A 23,281-nucleotide genomic window follows, 5' to 3' on the forward strand; every position below is an offset into this window, starting at 1 on the left:
TTTTAACATAACAAGAGCTGGTCTTTTTTGGAGTCAAATAATCCGAACTGTGTATAATAATGCTGCCAATTTGTGCTCGAAAGTACCTAGACATCTGAGGAATGCAGCCAAAGTGTGAATTGAAAATCATTCTTAGCTGCTCGGGAAATGAAGGAACAGGGTGTGGCACACCTAGAGCACATGTCTGGTAGCTGTTTGTGTGCTAAGCGCCAATATTTTTCTTGGCAAAAGCCAAATGAGCTGGGAGCTCCAAATTTATTTCTGAGCTTCGATAGCACTGCTGCACTATGCACCGTTCAGCGACCTGCATAGGCACCAGCTTGGCTGCTGACACAAGCCGCAGTGCACGGCCAATCCCATCTTCAAAAGGAACCGTGGACACACCCCATAATGGGCCAAACATGCGCGTAGCCTTAGAAAGGTGCAGCAGCTGGTGAACATTATATGTCATAGCTGCCTCACCATAGAGCCTCGCTGCTATCCCTAGTAGCACAGTATGTAACTGCAACGTTGCCACAACATTGCCAATGTTGTACTATGTTGCGCTAACATTCTTCAACATTAGATAATGTTGCTGCTATGTTACCAAGCAACTTGCTGATAACGTTGCTCTGAAGTGGTCTTTTCACATTGCAGCAATATTGTCAAATGATGAATAAATGTTGAACCACATACGATGGCATTGCTATAACATTCATGCTATAAGTTAATCTGCCCTCTCTGGCTATTTCTGAAGCCCAAATAGAAAAGTCGGTACCAGATCACTTCCCCTCACCGTGAGAGTATTAATTTGTTTATTAATTTTTACTTCGATTGCAAGTTTGCATGTGGTGTGTATGCAAATGGTGACACTAAGGTAGAAAGATATATTTCTATCTGAAATATTTTTAAACAGCTGGAATTACTTTGTTTTTAATTAAACAGGCAGACAAAATTAAAACTGCCGAAGAAATTTAGTTCTGGTTTCACTGACGCCCTGCAGTCTAATGGTCCAAATCCAAACCGCGGCTACTCGCGGCCGCGCCGAGAGACAAATTCCAATCCTGCGGCGTGCGCTGGTCCGAGAACTCGCGTGTCAGCGGCAGTCATGGCAAGATTTTCACGTTTTTTGTTCTTCTAGTACAGTTTTTTGGCGGTCGTCGTGCCCGCACTGCTGTGTTTCGTTGTGGTTTCACTGGAATTCAGCTGAAACAACAAAGGCTTGCCCAGAGGATGACCTCAATGGTGAGTGATTTCTAGACTTGCATTGTTGTGCTGTGACCTGTGTTGGTTGGCACAAAGCCAGTAGTGTATATATGTTACCCATGCCCTGCGTGATAGTTTGATAAAGTGCTACATTCGTTGTATTATGAAGAGAATGAAGTGTTCGCTAATCGAGGTGTCATTTCGGCAACGACGCCGAAGAACAGCAGAGGCTGTTCACGACGAACTAGAAAACTGTTTTCGTCAAGGGTACCCACGATGGTGAGAGCCGGCTTTTGCGGGTACGCATCACGAAATGCTACCCTGTTTGGCAGTTGTCAGTCTTGATAATGGTCATGGCAGCAGATTGTGCGCAACAGGAGCAGAACAGTTTCAAGGTGCCTTTTCATCGCATAATGTTATTTTATCCTCTTTATCAGCGCCGGTCGAGGACGCAGTTGAAAGCCGCAGTTCTCACTTGTCAGATTTTAGCACCGCTAGCAGCATCCCTGACATAGAAAGTGCAACGTAAGAGTTGTCGCGAATTTCTGACAATGAGGAGTTGGTGGGTTATGAAGATAGGATGACACCTGAGTCTGGTTCCGCTACTCAATGTCTAGAGCACGACTTGCGCGTGTGGGCAATTAATAGCCAATTGCCTGCTTCTCACCTGCATTCCCTGCTTAAAGTGCTGAAACCATACCATCCAGAGTTACCCACGGATTCTAGAAAATTACTAAAGACGCAGAGGCATAGTGATCCAGCAGTGATGAGCGATGGTCATTACCACTACTTTGGAATTTTTCGTTCTCTGGAAGAACAAGTTGTGCATGTTCCTTAACGTCTGCGCTTTGTGCGAGGCATTACACCAGTTCTCATGCATTCTACTGGAAGATAGCATAGATCCAGCGACATTGTAAGCAAGGAACCAGAATTTATTCTTTCACTTAACACTGACGCTGCTGCATCATGCCAGTAGTGTAGTATTTCCCTCTCATTCTTAATCAGATGTATACTCTTATAACCAACATTTATGGGACTGTGCAGCGATTTGCACCAAGGGTAAGAAAAGTGAAATATTCATTGGAATTCAATCATCCTTCATCATCATCAGCCGGACTATACTCGCAGCAGGGCGACAGCCTCTCCCATATTCCCCAAATTAGCCCTTTCCTGTGCTAGCTGCATCCACTTGACCCCTGCACCCATCATCAGTTTGTGATCTAGCTTATGTAGCCCACGAAGAATCGGCCGTTAGCAACTATGCCTTTCAAATTGTGCACAGCAGTGAGGCTGAAAAAGACTATAGGCTGGGCCTGCCCTCTTCGCTCAGTTTACTTTGTCGGCCACCTGCCATGGCACAATTGAGGGAAGACAAAGGGAGTGATGTGCAACCACCTCCAGCCGCGTCTTCATCTACAAACGCCCTTGTGGTTTTAAGCAATTGAATGGCCGTCCCCATGGCTGACACCAGTAGGTCCGCTTGTAAGGCAGGATTCAAGCCAGACAGCAGCACTGGCCATTGCTGTGAGATGCGGGAATGGGAATTTTTGTTTGTATATTATTTGCTTGCTTTTGAGGAATTTTAGTTGGCATGAATAGTCGATGTCTTTTTTGTAATGAATGCATTTTTAGCCACTTTCAGAACAATTTGTTGCTCAGGCTGTTAAAATATGCTCGCGCTGCCAGGGAAGGGCGGATTTTTTTCTCACTATTTTGGTTTGAGCCAAGTGACTGGACATAAGTTCTTTGTACAGAGCTGTCCAATGTCTGTGCTCATTGAGGATTGTAAAAGATTTGTTATTAGACGTGTGCCCACCAAGATTCTTATATTAGGAAATTTTTGGTTCTTTCTTTTTTTTGCAGGGATGCAGCTTTGCTTGTCACATCATGAATTAGAAGAGACCATCATCGTGAGCAGCTGGAGGCTACCAGAAGGTAAGCATATTTTAGACGTGCTAAATTGTTCAGGCAAATGTTGAGAGTACTTTAAATTTGTAGTTTTCCAGTGCAACGGTGCATGACCAAAGTAGGGAAGAAGGATACTTGAAGAAAACAGCGCAGCAACAGGGACAAGAGAGAAGATGAGACAGGTGCTAACTAGCAACTGAAGGTTTATTGAAAAGGAATGCATAAAATATACTCTCTTCGCAACCAAGAGCGTGCATGAGCTGCGCAAACAACACTGATAACCTGTCAACTTCAGTCATGGTGGTCAGGATACAATAGTTCACAATCATTAACAAGGACGGATGGCCGTTCATGGCTGTGAACTGTTGAATCTTGACCACCATGACTGAAGTTGATAGCTTATCAGTGTTGTTCGCGCAGCTCATGCACGCTCTTGGTTGTGAAGAGAGTATATTTTAAGTGTTCCTTTTCAATAAACCTTCAGTTGCTAGTCAGCCCCTGTCCCATCTTCTTTCTTGTGCCTGTTGCTGCGCTGTTTTCTTCAACTTGCCGTTTTACTGAAGTTGGGAAGAAGGATAAAACACAGCGCTCACTGACAACTGGTTATTTAACGGCGCAGACACTGCTTAAATGCCTTCAGACCAGCGGAGCAGGAAAAAAACAAACTTATCACACCTTTATCATCAAAACTATGAAAGAAACATCATTTCTGTGTTATATGATACAACTGAAGTATTGCTCGCACATTGTGAACCAGCTTTTTTAATATTGTTACGTGCTTAGCACGCACGGGGGTTTATTCACAGAGGGGATCGGTCGGAGGAGGATGGAAGCAGGCAGCCTACCAGCGTCCCTCAGCTCTTTCTCTTCCTTTCTCCCTGCCGGTCAGTCCTTCATCTTCTGCTTCTTCCGTCGAGATTCTGTGGAAGCACGTGACATTTCCCTCCTCGCAGACGGAGCCCGTCGGGCGAGTTACGTAGACCGTCTGGGATGGAATCGCTTGAGGCGGGCTACATGCACCACCTGAGACTGGCGTGACCGTCGACCACTAGCAGTTAGTCGTGATATAACGTAATTAACGTCACTTATGCACTCCAACACAACAAACGGTCCAGTGTAGTGGGATAGCAGTTTCTGACACAGACCACGCTTGCGTAGAGGGGTCCACAACCACACAATGTCACCAGGAACATAAGAAACTTCTTGGTGTTGGACGTCGTAGCGGTTCTTGGAACGCTCTTGAGAAGATAAAATTCGAACGCGGGCAAGCTGGCGAGCTTCTTCAGCTCTGCAGAGTGTGGTCGCAAGAGAAGGTTCGTCGTGGATGAAAAATGGTAGAATGGTGTCAAGGCCGCAGCGAGGTGAGCGAGCATAGAGCAGGTAAAAGGGGCTGTAGCCAGTTGTCTCATGTTGCGCTGTGTTGTATGCATGAGTAATGAACGGGAGGACGCCATCCCAGTCCTTATGATCTGCAGCGACGTACATAGCGAGCATGGTGGTGAGCGTCCGATTAGTGCGTTCTACCACACCGTTCGTTTGGGGATGATATGGCGTGGAGTGGCGAAAACTGCAGCTGCTGAGGCGGAGAAGTTCTTCAACAACGTCCGCTGTAAATTGGCGTCCACGGTCACTAATGAGAACTGCAGGAGGGCCGTGGCGAAGAATGACGAATCGAAGTAAGAAGTTAGATACTTCAGACGCAGAAGCAGCTGGTATCGCGGCGGTCTCACAATAACGGGTTAAGTGGTCTACGCACACAAGAATCCATCGATTTCCTTTCGAGGACCGTGGGAAAGGTCCAAGGAGGTCAATGCCAACTTGCTCAAATGGGGCTGTTGGAGGTGTGATTGGCCGCAGTTTGCCCGGTGGACTTGAAGTCGGCAGCTTAAAGCGCTGGCATTGCACACAGCTGGCTACATAGTGCTGGATGGTTGAACGCATGTTAGGCCAGTAAAATCGTTGTTGTGTGCGGTGGAGTGTGCGTGTCACTCCCAAGTGCCCAGACGTGGCGTCGTCGTGCATCATTTCAAGAACTGTGATGCGTAGGTTTTCGGGTACGACAAGAAGCATGCGTGCTCCTCCAGAAGCGAAATTCTTCTTATAAAGCAAACCGTCGCGAATGCAAAAAGTATTCTTTACAGAATCTTGAGCGGCATCAAACAAAGAGGTTAATGTTTGGTCTTTGCGTTGCTCAGTTCGGAAAACTTCAAGATCGGGGAAGGCTTGTGAAAGTGACGCCAAGTATTCATCAAAGTTGTCTGCGTCGTCATCAGTCGTTTGAAGCGGCAAGCGGGAAAGACAATCGGCATCTGAGTGTTTACGGCCGCTTTTATGCACCACAGTGAAATTAAATTCTTGTAGGCGCAAAGCCCATCGAGCAAGCCGGCCACAGGGGTCACGAAGACTCACTAGCCAGCAAAGCGAGTGGTGGTCGGTCACGACGGTGAAAGCATTCCCGTACAGATAGGAGCGGAAGCGCTGGACAGCGAAAACAACGGCGAGACATTCTTGCTCAGTAACCGTGTAATTTCTTTCGCTCTTGCTCAATGAACGGCTGGCATATGCTACCACGTGCTGATCGTGACCATGGCGTTGTATAAGTACAGCGCCGATACCGATACCACTTGCATCAGTGTGCACTTCAATTGGTGCAGATGGGCAGAAGTGGCGTAGGATGGGGCCCGAGGTCAAAAGAAATTTCAGATGTCGGAAAGCTGCGTCACATTCGCTGGTCCAATGGAACGGTGCATCTTTATGCAGCAAACACGTGAGTGGGTAAGCGATGTCCGCAAACCTAGCTATAAAGCGTCGAAAGTACGAGCAGAGCCCTAAAAAACTCTGCAGCTCTTTCACTGATTGAGGCACCGTAAAACTTTTGACAGCTTCAATTTTCTTTGGATCTGGTCGAACACCTTCTTTATCAACTAAATGACCAAGAACAATTGTTTCACGGTTCCCAAAATGACATTTCTTGGAATTGAGGATAAGGCCAGCTCGTTCCATGCAATCAAGCACAATATCTAGGCGGCTGTTGTGCTCACTAAACGTTTTGCCAAAAATTACAACGTCGTCCAAATAACATAAACAAATTTGCCACTTGAGGCCACGCAGGATTGTATCCATGAACCGCTCGAATGTTGCAGGTGCATTACATAATCCGAAAGGCATGACGTTAAACTCGTAAAGTCCGTCTGGTGTTATGAATGCCGTTTTTTCCCTATCTGCAGCGTGCATGGGGATTTGCCAGTAGCCGGATCTCAAATCAATAGAAGAAAAGTACGAAGCGGAGTGCAGACAATCAATTGCGTCATCTATACGTGGAAGCGGGTAGACGTCCTTCTTCGTGGCCGTATTTAAGCGACGGTAGTCAACACAGAACCTCCATGTGCCATCTTTTTTCTTAACAAGGATAACTGGAGCTGCCCAAGGACTGGAAGACTCTCGAATTATGCCTCGCTTTAGCATCTCTTGAACTTGGTCATCTATTAACTTACGTTCAGTGGCTGAGACTCGATAGGGTTTCTGGCGTATAGGAGGTGCGGAGCCGGTGTTGATCGTGTGATGAATACGACTGGTAGGCGGTGGTGTAGAATCGTCTTTGGCAAAGTCGAACACGAACACGTGCTTCAGAAGGAGTTCCACTAGAGTGCGACGCTCGGTTGTGGGAAGAGCCTGATTAATCATAGTCTTAACTTGGGTCTCCATATCTCTTTTCACTTGCTGCTCACTGACAGAGTTGGTTAACGTCGCGACGGAACCTGACACACCTTCCTCGAAACGGGCGAGTTTGAGGCCCCGGGGCAACACAGCTGGCTCTTCAGAGTGGTTCACTGTCCACAGCTCGGTACGGCCTCCCACCACGGGAACGACGCAACGAGGCACGACGATACTCTTCTTAGAGCAGGCGAGTGTCGTAGGCTCTGCCACAGCTTCAAAAGATTCGCACTGATTGTGAACAGAGGAAACCCGCACGAATGCTGCGGAGAAAGCTGGTACAATAGTGTCTTCTTCCACCGCAAATGCTCCAAAATCCGGTGTCGAGTTATCCACAAGAGCTGAAAGTAGTGAAGAATTCAAAGAAATTTCTCCCGTACGACAGTCTAAAGTTGCACCACACTCTTGCAGAAAATCAATCCCAAGAATCACATCATGCGTTGACCGTGGTAGCACTGCGAATTCTGTTCTAAACGTTAGACCACCAATAACAACATCCGAAGCACACACACCAAGTGGAACCAAAGGTTCACCACCGACACCACGGAATAACGCTGCACGGTCACCACTAAACATCACTTTCCTACCTAAACGGTTCTTAAACCTCAAACTCATAACGGATACGGTAGCACCAGTGTCCACAAGAGCCATTGTTTTCACACCATCAATAAACACTTCCAGTTTGTTCTTCAACATAAACACGGGCAGAGGTATATTGGACGTCATCGACTCGCCGGCGGCCTCACCTCCATCGGCCGCGCCTCCTAGTTTCCCTGAGGCGGAGGGGATGCACGACGTCGAGGAGAAGGTGACCGCCGTTGGCGCTGAGGTGGCGGCGTCACACTGCGGTCAGATGCAGGTGATGAACTCCGCAAAGTGCTCGGACGGTACGGGTCCCAAGCGGACGTTGGGGGTCGCTGCTGCGCGGTGTGCAGTTGTCCGTAAGTAGGCGCCGGGGGTTGGCAGTCTTGAGAAGTCGGGAAACGACGGCGGCAATATCTAGCGATATGCCCTGCAATACCACATCGGTAGCACAAAGGTTGAGAGCGCCAGCGACCGCCATAAAAGTCCTGGCGAACAAAGTCGCGACGTTGGCTGGAGCCAGGATCTCGCTGCTGACGAACCACGTCTTCTGGGTAAGTGGGCCTCCTTTCCGTCGGCTGGTGGCCATAACGTTGGGCAATGTTCCGATCGTCCATGGGCAAAGTGCCCTTAGGTTGAGCCCACGAAGTCGACAGGGCGGCAACATCGTCCTCCGGTGCAGAACTGTGCCGCGGATATTCTGTGCGGCAGAAGGTGTCCCGGGATCTTGACAATTCCTCGCGCACAATCTCTCGAATCATATCAGCCATAGAATTTGGAGGACAGGCTTCAACACTGGCTATAGAGGTGACATTGGCCAATCTTCCGAATTTAGGGGTGATTCGACGCAGCTTAAGAGCTTCAAATGTTCTGCAATGTTTTATAACATCAGCGGTTGTGCTCAGGCTCTCTTTACTAATCAGGAAATTGTAAACATCTTCCGCAATTCCTTTTAGAAGGTGGCCGACTTTATCTTCTTCAAGCATACTGGAGTTAACTAGCTTGCATAACTTTAAGATGGCTTCGATGTATGCCGTGCAAGTTTCTCCGGGTACTTGCGCGCGGTGAAGCAATGTCTGTTCCGCACGCTTCTTCTTAGCCGATTCATCCCCAAAATTTTTCTTGACCTCGGTCGTAAATGTAGCCCATGAACTCAGTGTATCCTCATGATTGTCGAACCAGTCAAGGGCGGTGGCGGCAAGGAAAAACACTACGTTAGCCAGTTTAGTAGCAGCGTTCCAGCGATTGTATTTGCTCACCCGCTCGTAGTGTTTCAGCCACTCGTCAACGTCCTCTTCAGGTTTACCAAAAAATGTGCGGGGCTCTCGATAATGTGGCCAGTTGTTCGCTGTGGATATCCCGGGTTGCTCGGCATTGTCGTCTCCAGGCATGTCCGATGGCAGTGGTGGGAAGCCTGCGAGTCTACGGCTCCTTCGGTAGATGGAATGCTCCGTGGTCGATACCCGGCACCTCTCACCAAACTGTTACGTGCTTAGCACGCACGGGGGTTTATTCACAGAGGGGATCGGTCGGAGCAGGATGGAAGCAGGCAGCCTACCAGCGTCCCTCAGCTCTTTCTCTTCCTTTCTCCCTGCCGGTCAGTCCTTCATCTTCTGCTTCTTCCGTCGAGATTCTGTGGAAGCACGTGACAATATGATGCGTCTCTGTCCCTTCACAAGTGGCTTGCTTCTGCTAAGGATCTTCACACTTGAAAATCTCTGTACAATCACTGCAGTGCTTGACAAGTTTGGAACCTGTCCTCATTCTTTAGATCTCCTGCATGCAGTTTGCATTTACGGGCCTGTAGCATTTTGCCTCCATCGAAATGCAACCACCGCGGCCAGGATAGAACCCGTGTCTTAACAGGCCAGCAGCCGAGCACCATAACCACTGAACTGCCGTGGCGGCTCATGTATGTGTGTGTGTTCCGTAGGGCTGGAAAACTATGAACTTAAATCAGTGATGCTAACCAGGCCAACAACTAACTCTGCTGTTCATAATACCTCTGCTCCTTGTTTCTAAATGGCCAATTAGGTGGCACTGCTACTTTGTTTATTTGTTGCAATTTTGTGCACAAAATGAATGTCTTATATTTGGGAAACACAAAGTCCAGGTGGTGTATGTTTGCAAGGTTTGCTATTGTTGTGTAGATAGTTTACTGAAGTGTTTTGTATTTCTAACATGCCAGTTGAGAGGTGTGTGTGCATTTTCATGCTATGGTAATGTGCCTAGTAACTGTTTAAAACATTAGCTCTGGTTCTTGTTCCTGAGTAGCTCACATGTGTGCTGCTCATCCCTTTTTTCTTAGCTAAGCTACTTCATCAAATTGCATGTTGTAGGTGTCACCATGCATGTATATCTTAGAGCTTAAAGTAAGTGCTCTTGGAAGTCATCTTCAGGTGAATTCACACGGTGGACTGAATTGCAAATCTTGAGGGTGAACTGTGCATTATGTGGCTTGACGTCACGAATTGACGCCAACCAATTGGTGTCTGCAGATGGAAAGAGGAGGGCGTTTTTTTTCTATTAGGACAAGATCTGCTGTTTTCATCTCATGTGTGAATGCTTTCAGCATGCGGACACTGCCTTTACTTGAGGTGATGCTAGAGATCTTTTTGTGACCTCATCCGTTGTGTGAATATAGTACCTTTGATGTGCATTTTGGTGTAAGGACATGAACTCTAACTATACCTAATTCACAGAACTGGCCCCAGCAATGACATCCATCAATGGGGCTAGTGGCAGTGGGCCAGACGAGTTTGGTGAGCGAACCTTCTTGTGATGCATGCCATTTTTTATTTTTCATAATCAAATCGGCCTAAGAAAATGTTCACTGCAAACAAAGGATTTGTCCAATGAGCGCCTGTTAATCCTGTCCTGTGCCACTTGAGGGCGCCTTATCCCCTGAAACTTCTACTCTCATCCTTCCACCATCTCTGCTGTGCCCCTAACTTTGACTGTATGTGCTACATTGACCTTTCTTGAAATTGGTTACATACCCTTCCCAGGCCCCATTTCTTTCTGTACTTTTTATCTCTACTTTGTGTCGCTCTCCTACTCTACTGTGTGATTACATCTATACCTTTCGATAGCTTGTCGTCCTGCCTTCAGTTGCATTTCAAGCCTTTTCATTAAGCTTCATGTTTCTTTCCCATAGTTATCTAATAATTAAAAGCTTTTTAATTGATTGACATCCCCTTTCTTGTGAATTAACAAAATATATTAGCATTATTCTGGTCGTCTGGTACATTCAAAGTTGTTAGGCGTTGTACCGTGTACAGGTTGAAAAGTTTTCTGGCACAGTGTTCCTGCTGTCCTTCAGCAGATGCGCAGTTAATTGAATCTGACGTCTTTTTTTTTCTTTTTGCATTGCCTATGAGGCTTGCTGTACTGTCCCTTTCATTTTTGGCAGGATATGCGATTTTTCTGAACTGCTCTCGCTCCGCAGTGTTCTGCTGTGTCGTTAAGGCTCGTTTATGGGGGTTCAGCGTCCCAAAGCGACTCGGGCTATGAGGGACGTGGTAGTGGAGGGCTCCGGAAATTTCGACCAGCTGAGGTTCTTTAACGTGCACTGACATCGCACAGCACACGGGCCCCTGGAACTTCGCCTCCATCGAAATTCCATTGCCGCAGCTGGATCGAACTCTCGTCATTTGGGTCAGCAGCCAAGCGTTATAACCACTGAGCCACTGCGGCCACGGTTGTCACTTGTCACTTAGCCCTCATTATTTCACCAGTTATCTTTTTAGCCATCAGTGTTAGTGTAGTTTAAAAGGGTGTGCGCTAAAAAAGACGTACACAGGGAAAAGATACAGACGACAGGAAAGAAGCGCAACTTCCAACTTTAATGACAACAAAAGAAGCCAGGCGCACATATATATCCGCTGATAAACAGATATGAGCTGCGTGATGGAGCGTGACCCCATCAACCAAACATAAGACAGCGCAAAAAATGCATATCTAAGTGACATTAAAAGAAACCCAAGAAAGTGAACATATCAAACACCTGCCGAGGTAAGGTAAAAAAGTGGGATTCGTATCGGCTGACAACAATGCATAACAACATGGGAAAACAGAGCTGTATGAAAGATGACACTGAAAAAGAGGATAACACCATAAAAAAGGCTAACAACATGACGAAATTTTTAACAAAGAACAAGTGAAAGATGGAGATAAAAACCGTGTAAAGGGTGGTAAATAAAGGCACATTGGAACATCTAAAAGGACAATAAAACATAGAGAGGCGAACGGGTTAATAGTCTAGATGTACCCATCCAGAAAGGCAAGTTCATTTCTAGACAGGTTAATGGAAGGCGTGCTAACGCACTTGTCTTTCCTGAGGTGAATAAAAAAGGCCTCGATTACTTCTCTTTCTGTCTTGTCCTGAGCCTTAGCTAGAAACTTGGTTTCATTAAACTTGGGGTAGCAGTTCTGGCAACTGCTGCAGTGTAACGGAAGGTTACCTCCAGACCTGTTCTTCATGGTGACGTTGTGCCTGCGGGCGCGCTCATTGAAACATTTCCCGGTTTGACCCACATACACTTTGCCGCACGTCAAGGGAATCTCGTACACAACATTGGCAGTGCATTGTGTGTACACGGTTTGATGCTTGATATTACAGGCCTTCTTAACACGCTTCCTGGTCACCATCGGACATAATTTCGCCAGTTTGCAAGTAGCCGAAAAAACCAGCCTAACCCCGTGACGAGACGCAACTTTCTTTAAATTGTGTGAAAGACCATGCAGGTAAGGTATAACCTGCACAGGTTTCCGTTCTGTTTGATGTTTAGCATGCTCCGAGTTTTTAATTTTTTGCAAAAGGTTTTCAGACATGTTCGTGACCAGATTTGCAGGGTAACCTGCAGCAGAAATTCGGTCGATCTGGCACTGGAAACTTTCACCTATCTTGTGGCCGCAGGATTTTTCTAATGCAGATTTCATGCAAAGAGATACTATGCCAAGCTTTACCAGCTTGGAGTGGGCACTATCATAGGGCAAAAGTGACTTCTTTGAGTGCGGCTGATAAGACCAACACACATGATCATTTGTAAAAATAAGCTGTAAGTCAAGAAACTGGAGTCGATCATGATCTGCTCGTTCATGCGTGAATTTTAGACCCCTCGATGAAGAACAGAAGGTAGTGAGAATTTGGACTACAAGTGTATCAGCAGCACAGTATGAAGGTGCGTTAAGAAGGACAAGATAATCGTCGACGTATCTGAAAATACATGTTATCCCTGTGTCCTTCAAGCTAGCTTCAAGGCGCCGGTCAAATGACGCCAGAAAAATTCCGCATAAGACCGGTGCGACTGAGGAACCTATACAAATTCCGGCTTTTTGCAAGTAAAACTCATCCTGGAAGCAAATAACAGTGGAATCCAAATAAAACAATAGTAGGTCCAGAAATTTTTCAGTTGTGACACCGGCAGAATTTTGAAACCTGACTTCGCCAAATTCTTCCAAATGTTCACGAACAGCATCCAACAACCCGTCGTGAGGCACAGAGTAAAATAAGTCCTCAACGTCAATTGAAAAACCAGTTGTGGCCGATACCTTGCCTCCCTCCAGTACCTGCACCACTTCCTTTGAGCTTCGAACGCGGTAAGGGTAAGCGCCAGCTATTCTGTCCAGTTGGCACCGAAGGAAGTCACCCACAACGTTTTGCCACGTATCCCTTTCAGACACAATGGAACGTAGTGGACAAGCAGGCTTATGCGTTTTACCTGAAAAGAATATTTCGAGGCATCCGGTCTCAGCTCCTTTGACCGCCTCGGAGCATGCTAAACATCAAACAGAACGGAAACCTGTGCAGGTTATACCTTACCTGCATGGTCTTTCACACAATTTAAAGAAAGTTGCGTCTCGTCACGGGGTTAGGCTAGTTTTTTCGGCTACTTGCAAACTGGCGAAATTATGTCCGATGGTGACCAGGAAGCGTGTTAAGAAGGCCTGTAATATCAAGCATCAAACCGTGTACACACAATGCACTGCCAATGTTGTGTACGAGATTCCCTTGACGTGCGGCAAAGTGTATGTGGGTCAAACCGGGAAATGTTTCAATGAGCGCGCCCGCAGGCACAACGTCACCATGAAGAACAGGTCTGGAGGTAACCTTCCGTTACACTGCAGCAGTTGCCAGAACTGCTACCCCAAGTTTAATGAAACCAAGTTTCTAGCTAAGGCTCAGGACAAGACAGAAAGAGAAGTAATCGAGGCCTTTTTTATTCACCTCAGGAAAGACAAGTGCGTTAGCACGCCTTCCATTAACCTGTCTAGAAATGAACTTGCCTTTCTGGATGGGTACATCTAGACTATTAACCCGTTCGCCTCTCTATGTTTTATTGTCCTTTTAGATGTTCCAATGTGCCTTTATTTACCACCCTTTACACGGTTTTTATCTCCATCTTTCACTTGTTCTTTGTTAAAAATTTCGTCATGTTGTTAGCCTTTTTTATGGTGTTATCCTCTTTTTCAGTGTCATCTTTCATACAGCTCTGTTTTCCCATGTTGTTATGCATTGTTGTCAGCCGATACGAATCCCACTTTTTTACCTTATCTCGGCAGGTGTTTGATATGTTCACTTTCTTGGGTTTCTTTTAATGTCACTTAGATATGCATTTTTTGCGCTGTCTTATGTTTGGTTGATGGGGTCACGCTCCATCACGCAGCTCATATCTGTTTATCAGCGGATATATATGTGCGCCTGGCTTCTTTTGTCGTCATTAAAGTTGGAAGTTGCGCTTCTTTCCTGTCGTCTCTATCTTTTTCCTGTGTTTGTCTTTTTTAGCGCACACCCTTTCAAATATGAATATGTACCAACTAGCCCGTCAAAAAGCTTTACTACTGTTAGTGTAGCAGCCGATCAACTCTTCACTGAGATGTGTTTCTCATAGTATTAATGTTTCTACAAGTTTTAATACAGCATAACCCTGCTGATGTACTCCTCACGGGACTAAAAAAAATTGGCTGTGGCTTAGCTCAGCTATGCCAGACATACGTAGCGAGAGGTAATGGACCTTCAGAGGCTAGGCGAACTCGTCGAGCTGCATCTTCACGGCGTCGCTTATTCAGACGTTCTGCACGTTCTTCCTCGGTCTGGTCGCCTTTGCCTTGTTTCGTTCCAACAGCTAAGCTTGGTTTGTTTCAGCCTCTCCGACTCGCTCTCCATCTCTGGCCACAACAGCTTCAACGAACCGCCCTCTTATACAGGCCGCTGCTCATTCATTCATAAATCTTTAATCACAAGGATGACCTGAGGCCCAAGGGGGAAGTGGGTTGGTTAGGTGAAGGTGAGGGTGTCGGTCTCTGACATGAAGTCTAGCAGGGCACTGAGCTTGCGCTTGGCGTCGGTACTGGGGGCCGTCCAGTCATCGTATGTCTGGATGTGGTAGGCAGAGGTGTAGCAGGCGCAGAGGCTCGCAGTGCCAGGACAGGTCCAGATCAGGTGGTGCAAATCAACAGAGTCAGCAGGGCAATCGGGCAGCCGATCCTGGTTCGGTGCCATCGACTCGGGATGTCCGGGGTGTACGCTGCACCGGCTCGCACCTTGTGAGCGAGAACTTGGGCCGGGCGAGAAAGTCCAGAAGGAATGGATGGAGTAATGTCTGGGACAAAGTCCCACGACAAACCCCTCTGCTCTTGTTAAAGGCGTGTGATGATAGAGTCAGGTATTATGAGCGGGATGGGAGAACGATAAGGGTGGTCCGAGTTGGTCGGCTCACGTTAAGGCAATGCCGACGGTCTTCCTCTAGCTGCGCGCCAGCAGCCTCGTGGGCAGTCCTGTTCCCGGTCCCTTGTGCGTGATTTCTGGGTGTCCAGTGAATGCGTACGTAGATTTGGGAGGTCTCTTGCTGTGCCTACTGCTATCTCTGGCTCTCCTCCTCCTCTGACGTTGCACCAGATGGCGCGGCTCCATCTGGCAACGGTTGCTAGGCAGCGGCGCAAGAAGCGGTGTGACCACCACCGCAGTGAAAATGCTACTTTGCGACCAATAGCTCTTGCTACAAAAAAAAAATGCAAGAGCGAGGAAACATTAGAGGCAGGAAGTAGGACAAATTTAAAAATGACAGGAATGAAGAACTAAACACATTTATTGCAGTGCTGGCACTTGAAAAAATCATGCAGCATTGTCTGCTGCATTTTCTTACGTCCGGTGAGGACTACTCATTTCTCCAGAATTTACGGGGCTATGTGGCTGTTGCGATCATTGCAAACATACTTTCTGAGAATGTCTAATGCCGCTACAGCCAACATAATGGTTGGTTCCAGCGGAGGCTAGCCCTCGTCCTCTTTGTTGCCACTGCTGTGTGCATCCAGAAGTCACAAAAGATGTGATGAGGTGCGGAAGGACAAAATCAATCGCGCCAGCCACACTAACACTAGCAGCACAATTACAAAGAAACAAGGATAGGTGAAGAAAAAATTAGCTGTGGTTTAGCTCTGATTAAACATGGCGAGAAGCGGTAGCTTCATGTGGCTGCGCTTTGCAAAGCTTTGTTTGTTTCTAGTTTCTCGGCTTGTTGAAAGATTGTTGTTTCTTTGGACTTTGCCGCACGTAGCTACGTGAAACTACTGCTTCTCACCAGGTTTAACCGAAGCTAAACCACAGCTGATTTTTTCCTATACCCGTGGTGTTAGATTTTCTGCGTGTGGAGCGCTAATCTTCCTCTTTGTATTCTTCGTCTTCCTCTTGTTATTCCTCTTCAAACTCCTCTCGAAATCGCCTGTCACTGATCAATCATGAATCGCTCGAATCACAAATTACCATGATATTGCATGAGCGGCTGTGTAACCTAGCAGTTAGTATACAAGAAGCACATATACAGGGTGTCCCAGCTAAAAGTAACGAAGCTTGTAAAAAAGAAGATGATCCCTAGCCGAGTGAGACCAACTGAGGGTTGTTGCCAGTCGCGTGTCCTAGTCTGTAGTATGTTTTTTTTATTATGCAAACATGATTAATTAGCAGAGACTAATTAGCTAACTTTTTAATTATTGCCTACAGGAAGAAAGTGCCAATGCAGGAGTTGTAGATCCCTTTGAAAAATAACCGTTTGCCGTGTTTGCAGCCAAGTACCACTGATACAGCTTCTTTTATTTGACTTAAAAGAAAGCCCGCGAAATACAAAAAGAGCCACGTGATAGGGAAGCAGTTTCAGCGCTCCCAGACGACCAGCCAAGCAAAGACATTCGCTTATCTTTGCAACGTTGTCCCGAACGGGGTTCGGCGTTTTGTGATGGTTGCGAGATATACGTAATTAACTCTCGCATCGGCGCTAGGGCGACCGTTTCTTCAGCGCGTGACGGTGCAAGTTAGCGGCACGGCCACATTCCTATCACTCGAGGCGAGGTTACGCGTGAAAAAGCGCTCCATGCGAGCCGCGCTTCACTTCCTTGAAAAGCAGCACCCGCTCACTTTCCATGACGCATAAGCAGTTCCTGGTGCATATCTCGCCACCTCCTCAAGACGCCAAAAGCTGTACGGGACAGCGTTGCAAACATAAGCGGATGTCGTTGCTTGATCGCTCGTTTGGGAGCGCTGTAACTGCTTCCCTATCACGTGGTTCTTTTTGTATTTCGCGGGCTTTCTTTTAAGTCAGATAAAAGAAGTTGTATCAGTGGTACTTAGCTGCAAACAAGGCAAACGATTATTTTTCTATGGGATCTACAACTCCTGCATTGACAATTTCTTCCTGAAAGCAATAATTAAAAAGTTAGCTAATTAGTCTTTGCTAAATACTGCAGACTAGGACACGCGACTATCAACAACCCTCAGTTGGTCTCACTCGGCTAGGGATCATCCTCTTTTTAACAAGCTTGGTTACTTTTAGCTGGGACACGCTGTATATCTCCAGTTTTATTGAATTGTCACACCGTGGGTCTGAAGCTTAGTGGTTAGCGCACCTGGCTCTCGCCCAATGGACCTGAGTTTGAATCCCACTGATTGTGAGGTTTATTTGTTTGTTTATTTTATTTGTGGCAGACTTGAAGGTCATGTTGCGTACATGGCGATCTCAGCCGTGCACCTGTAGCAGTGAAGCTACTGCTTCAAAAAAGTGCAACCACTGTGGATGATGATGGCACAGCCTGTCTGAATGCCGTCTGCCTAACACAGTGGTGCTAGACATGCCAGGCCAAGTAAAGCCGCTTTAGAAGTAAACATATGACTGCCACTGTTTCTCATTTAGGCTGGCATGGGGTGTTATTTCACAAGTATTACTGTGTAGGAATGTGGCCGAAGTTACAATGCAACGAACAGCAGGGTTTATAATGCATGGAACCCTATTATCATCATGCCAGATCTAGACCACTACAATGTGTAGCAGCCAGGAAAATGCAGCACCCATCAACTCAGCAGCGAGGTTCTACTGTGCAAAGCTTTCACTGTTACCTTGAGAGCAAAATACTTAATTTTTTTCATTTACTTGATAGCCCACAATGTCAAACTGAACTCAGTTTGCTTTTGCTTATATGTGCTGCTGAGGTGCATTGATATTTGTGTACTTCCTTTTCTTGTCAAAAAAGTATGCTCAGCCGAGGAGATGGAGACCGCCGCGGACTGCCAGCTCCAGCTGCCTGGTGGGCAGGACACTGTGATAGGTTCTGCTAGGGATGATGGAAAGGTGATTGTGCGTGTTCTTAAGTCATATAGTGTATCAAATACCATAGTAGAGTGAGTGAATGATTCTTAATTAAATTGGGGCTGGTACATAGTGAAATGGGTACAGTTTAGAGGATGATGCTAGCTTACAGTAGAAACTTATACTAGTCCCAGTAAGTGTGCCGAAAAGGGTAGTGTGCAAAGCATAGATGTGTGGTTTCAGACAATATCATGTAAGGCACAGGTCAGCATTTCTAATTTGTCATTTTTGTACTTCATTACCTGACGATGCCATAATGGGTCTGCAGTTATTCTTGTCCTGAGGAAATTCTTAGTACACAAGTAATTTTTGATCATGAGGAGGCTGCCTTGTTCTGTCAGGTATGCCTAGTTGTTGGTATGTGAAATTTATTCTCATTTCTGAAGTTTGTTTGAATTGGGGCAGAGAACATTATTTCAACTTTTGGCGGTATTTGACTCGGAATGAAGAGAAGCTAGAACTGTCAGAAGATTGTGCTATATATTTCATGTTGCACGCAAGCAATTTCTTTTTTTTCGAATTATAAGGCTAGAAATAAAAAATCTACTGATTTTGGACACTGCTCGCTGTAAAAGAGTGCATTCATGCCTACATAATTTTTATGTTTTTCAGCTGTTTGTTTTAAGTTATGAAATATTTAAAATCCCTTGATTCATTGCTGTTAATGTGTACAAATGCGAAATTCTCCACGTTTGCTGCAGGTCTATGCAGGCAGTGGGCTCTGGATGGAGCCTGGTGCCTGGCAGATGCTCCTGAGAGCACCAACAGACTCAATCTTCTGCCGCGGTGCTACTCAGGTGTATTGGACACCTGATGAGCTGAAGAGCCGCAGCGTGACTGGCGTGCTTTCAAATAAGTGCCGGTCTCTTGGCAGAACAGAGGCGAAACCGGCACTTACACCGGAAAAAGTCTTCTCTGAAAGGTGCTAGTGCTTTTTTTTTCTTTGCTTTGAGTAACACCTAGGCAATCAAACTTTGCTTCAGCCAAATACAGTCGCGCTCACTTACAGAAAGCGTGATAGTCATGGAGATCCTGTTCATTGTATCCGAGGTTTGTAACAACTGCAATGTCCTTATTGCATCCAAAACTGCAAAGTCGGGCAAAAGTGACGTTTAGTTTTTGCAAGGTGTGTTATGCCCATACGTTTCTTCATGCAGGCTCTATCACAGCACTTTCAGAGATCTCCACACTGTTTGTGTGGCTCTCGCTAAGATCCGTTCTGCCAGTAACCTGATTTATCTATTTGGTTGTGAAATTAGCGTTCTCAACGACTGGTGGCAAGTCATTGTGCGCGTTCTCCGATCTTGCTGCGACAAAGATAGTGCAATTGACATATCTGCACAGAATGTATAAATAGCATTGCCTGTTGTTTCGAGTAATCTCTGTCTTTGGTTTTCATGCAAGCATCTCAATGCATCCAACAACACACAGCAGACGCGGAGTGGGTAGGCCCATGTGTCGTCAGCAATCAGAGGTTGCCAGACAAGCAGTCAGTTCGCAAAAGAAACGAAAATCGTTTTAAAGATATCTGGCGCACAGAATCAACTGAAAGTTTTGGGTATTGTAATTTAATGTGTTGGGAATTAAATGCTACAACAAGGGTATGCACGAAAGTAGGCTTCATGGCCCCTTTAATGGCGAACATTCGTTTCTGTGTTTTTACAATGAGAGTGGTAATTCTGAATCTCACTTTTGCATTTATCATGTATCTAGTTGTGTTCAAATGTGGCCTATTTTGTGTTCTATTGTGCAGCTCTGTTTCATATCTACATGGGAGACATACCAAAGGAGCTTGCAGAGAAGAGACTGAAAGCCGTGCGCATGCACCTCTCACAGAAGCTGGGGGACGTGCAACGAAAAATTGGAGGTCATGATGTATAAATTTATTTTGCCACTTACCTATGCCGAAGCCGTCAGGCGTCCCCGCCCAGAAACGTTCGTTTCGTACCAGCATCCACTGCAGTCGACACCATTTCGTCCTGCCTGGCCACCACCGCAACGTTTCCGTCCATGGCGGACACCGGACAACCTACCCATTTGTTATGTCTGCGGCATTCCTAGCCATGTGATGCGTCCCTGCCGCCGCCAAGTGTTGTCCCCTGCTGCCAATACTGACCCTCGAGGTTACGCCTACGCCCCTCCCCAGCCTTTTCACCGCACTTCGCCTTCTGAGACCACTGCTTCCTCCGATCTCAGGCCGTATATTCGCCGCCGTGCTCCATCTCCGCGTCGTCGCTCGGTTTCCCCGATGCGCCGTCGTCCCTCTTCCCCTTCGGAAAACTAGTGCCCGCAGTTCCGGAGGCAAGAACTGCTTGCTCGTCACCAAGCTCAAGACCTCGACTTTCTCCGACAAATTTGATCGCGGTTTCTGTGGAGGGCACCGATGCTTTCGCGCTTGTTGACACCAGTGCTGCTGTATCTGTACTAAGTGAGAAATTGTGCCGCCAGTTACGAAAAGTGATGACTCCGCTATATGGTTTTATGCTTCGCGCCGCTAATTCGCAACTTATTGCGCCTTTGGGGGCATGTACAGCCCGAGTTACTATTCAGGACGTTCTGTATATTGTTGAATTCATCGTCTTCCCATGGCCGTCTCACGACGTCATCTTAGGCTGGGACTTTCTCTCCCAACATGACGTTGTCATCGACTGCGCTCGTTCCGAAGTCGCCCTTCTTCCCTTCGGCGACGACTCTGTGAACGCTTCCACTAACTTGTGCTCCAAGCTGACTGTGGCTGATGACGTCATGATCCCGCCGTGCTCTGCTGTGCTCGCCTCTGTTCATTGCGACTCTGGATCCAACGGCCCTGTCATCTTCATCCCGTCCGACTCCTCTGCTTCTCGCCACTGTCTACCCCTGCCATTCGCCGTGCTTGCCGTCTCAGCCGGCTGCAGCGCCTTGCCCCTGACGAATCCATTCCTGTGCCCCTCCACTCTTCTTCGTGGTGAATGCTTGGGATGTGTCCAGCCTTTCGCTTCCGTCGTCGCCTGGGACCCTTCTGAGGACGACTCCTGCCGCCTGCAAGTGTCTTCACTTACTTCCTCCTCACCGTCTCCTGATCCCGTTCCCGAGGCCGTCTTTGTGGGCTCAATCGACACAAATCTTTCGCCACCGGAGAAGACCCAGCTTGCGGCCCTGCTAGATAAGTTTCGGTCATCGTTTGACTTCTCTCACCACCGTTTTGGTCGCACTTCAGCTGTTACCCATCGGATCGACACTGGCGCCCATTCGCCGTTGCGCCAACGCCCATATCGCGTCTCGGCCACCGAACGGCAGGTTATCGACACCCAGGTCAATGATATGCTGCAGCGTGGCGTCATACAACCATCACACAGTCCTTGGGCTTCCCCCGTCGTCCTTGTCACCAAGAAAGACGGGGCTATCCGCTTTTGCGTTGACTACTGGCGCCTCAACAAAATCACCTGAAAAGACGTCTCTCCGCTACCCCGCACCTCCACCAAGATGTAACGGCCTTTATTGACAGTTGTGAAGGCCGGTTAGAGCGGGCAAGGACAGGTCCGGTCCCGGAACAGTTCACGCTCTCGTCTCGCGCCGCGCGTCGGCTCTGCTGCTTCAGCTGCCGATCGTCGTCTTCTCATCTCGCGCCTCGCCTCGGTTCTGCTGCTCTGACTGCTGATCATCTTCCTCTTTACAGGTTTCTATTTTATAATAAAGCTTTCGTTTGCCCTAAATCTGGTTGTCAGTATATATATCGTAGGGCATTACAGACCCTTTTGGCCAGCTTAATTGGAAAATATTATTAGTAGCAGGCGCTGCCTTTTTGCAACAGCTTGCGATGCACTAATCGAAGAAGCTATGTTATCATGCGCAATGTGCAGCACACATTTCTGAGTGATGAAAAAACTTATCTATGGTGCGCCATTAGGACTGGCGTCCCTCATTAGGCCTAACACTATCCCGATACCTGCAAGCAGGATCTGTGCCAACAGGCCGACGCCATTAGAACCAACAGGTCTGACACCGACAGGCCCATCACCATCAGGTCCATCACCATCAGGTCCATCACCAACAGGCCCGACAGGCCATCACCAACAGGCCCGACAGGCCATCACCAACAGGCCCGACAGGCCCAACAAGCCCAAATTACGGGTTCCTTCAGCCTTCAGACCGATAGGCTGAAGGAATTTTTGACTGGGGCAGGAAGCTTCGGTAAAACATAAACTAACTTGACTTGCAAGAATGCACGCACTATTGGGCGTGTAAGGTCCAGTAAAAACATGAAACGCGAAACTACCTATCCGACATACAGGTAAATAAACCAAGGCCACCAGCGTTTACATACCAGCATCGATAATCAGATCAGACAGATTCAAAATATGAATCTCACATAAAGGAGCGAAAAGTTTTGAAAACCTGGATATAAAGTACTGTGCAATTAATATTTTCGCGTACATAAGAAATTTTAGGGCGAGAGACAGGTTTCAGGCGGTCACCGTGCCAAGAATCGAGACACCGTAAGGGACACAAGTATGATAAGAGTGCTGAAGAGTTTGCACGCGGTATTTTCCGGTAATGTGCCCTCTTATTACGGACACTCAAAGAGACGTCAAGGTGCTTGAGTAGCCTAGGTGTACACGCCACACCCGCATATTCAGAAATAAAATAGGATATATGAGATATGAAAATGGAAATAAGCACGATGGGTGGGTAGTAACAAAAAACACGCGGATGAGCGAAAAGAAGAAACAGGGTGACGGAGTAAAAACAGAGTAAAAAACGGAGTAAAAAACGGAGTAAAAAACGAGTGAAAAGTAGCGAAAAGGTTCGCAATCGGCCTGCCAGGAAAACAATTTTATAGCGCAGAAGTGAATTATACGGCGTACTGAGACACTTCTCACCAGTATTAATATCGTTAAACGCTTCTGCGACCACCCTCTTTTGTGTTGTGTTCAGTTCTGAACAAAACGTCGTTTCCAAATGTATGCTTACAAGAAACCTTTTCATACCGTGACGTTTATATTTTAATCGCTTACGAAGGTTTGTTGAGTGACCTCCGGGATTATTCTCTATTTGCAGCCTGTGTTCACATGCCCCTTCATTAAAACATGTACCAGTCACTCCAATGTAGAACCTGTTGGAAGTGAGGAGCACTTTCTGCGCGACTCCTGAAACACACTGGTGAACTTCCTATCATGCTTCTTGGTACACTGCGGGCTATTCTTCTTTACATTAATCACAAACGGGCACATACTGCGAAGTTCACACAGCGGAGACAAGAAAATCTTAAATCAAAT

General features: G+C 46.9%; 1 protein-coding gene across 1 annotated transcript; it reads left to right on the forward strand.

Annotated features, from left to right (window-relative positions):
• Positions 1 to 783: 783 nt before the first annotated feature.
• Positions 784 to 21,360, forward strand: LOC149357113 (uncharacterized). Its single transcript, XM_089584436.1, has 6 exons — positions 784 to 1,224; positions 3,049 to 3,120; positions 10,092 to 10,151; positions 17,911 to 18,008; positions 18,728 to 18,948; positions 19,780 to 21,360. The coding sequence occupies exons 1-6, from the start codon at positions 987 to 989 to the stop codon at positions 19,898 to 19,900; spliced, it is 810 nt and encodes a 269-aa protein (XP_089440562.1). The 5' UTR covers positions 784 to 986; the 3' UTR covers positions 19,901 to 21,360.
• The last annotated feature ends 1,921 nt before the right edge of the window (positions 21,361 to 23,281 follow it).

This window comes from Amblyomma mixtum, chromosome 3 (genome assembly GCF_055824585.1).
Source record: "Amblyomma mixtum isolate Tamu chromosome 3, ASM5582458v1, whole genome shotgun sequence".
In the NCBI taxonomy this organism is placed as follows: Eukaryota; Metazoa; Arthropoda; class Arachnida; order Ixodida; family Ixodidae; genus Amblyomma; species Amblyomma mixtum.

Bases quoted from the DNA above. Each gene is read 5' to 3' on its own strand.
- LOC149357113 (XM_089584436.1), top strand. From the start codon at position 987: ATGGTCCAAATCCAAACCGCGGCTACTCGCGGCCGCGCCGAGAGACAA. The intron at 1,225-3,048 runs GTGAGTGATTTC...TTTTTTTTGCAG, and splicing joins CCCAGAGGATGACCTCAATG to GGATGCAGCTTTGCTTGTCA. The intron at 10,152-17,910 runs GTGAGCGAACCT...TTGTCAAAAAAG, and splicing joins CAGTGGGCCAGACGAGTTTG to TATGCTCAGCCGAGGAGATG.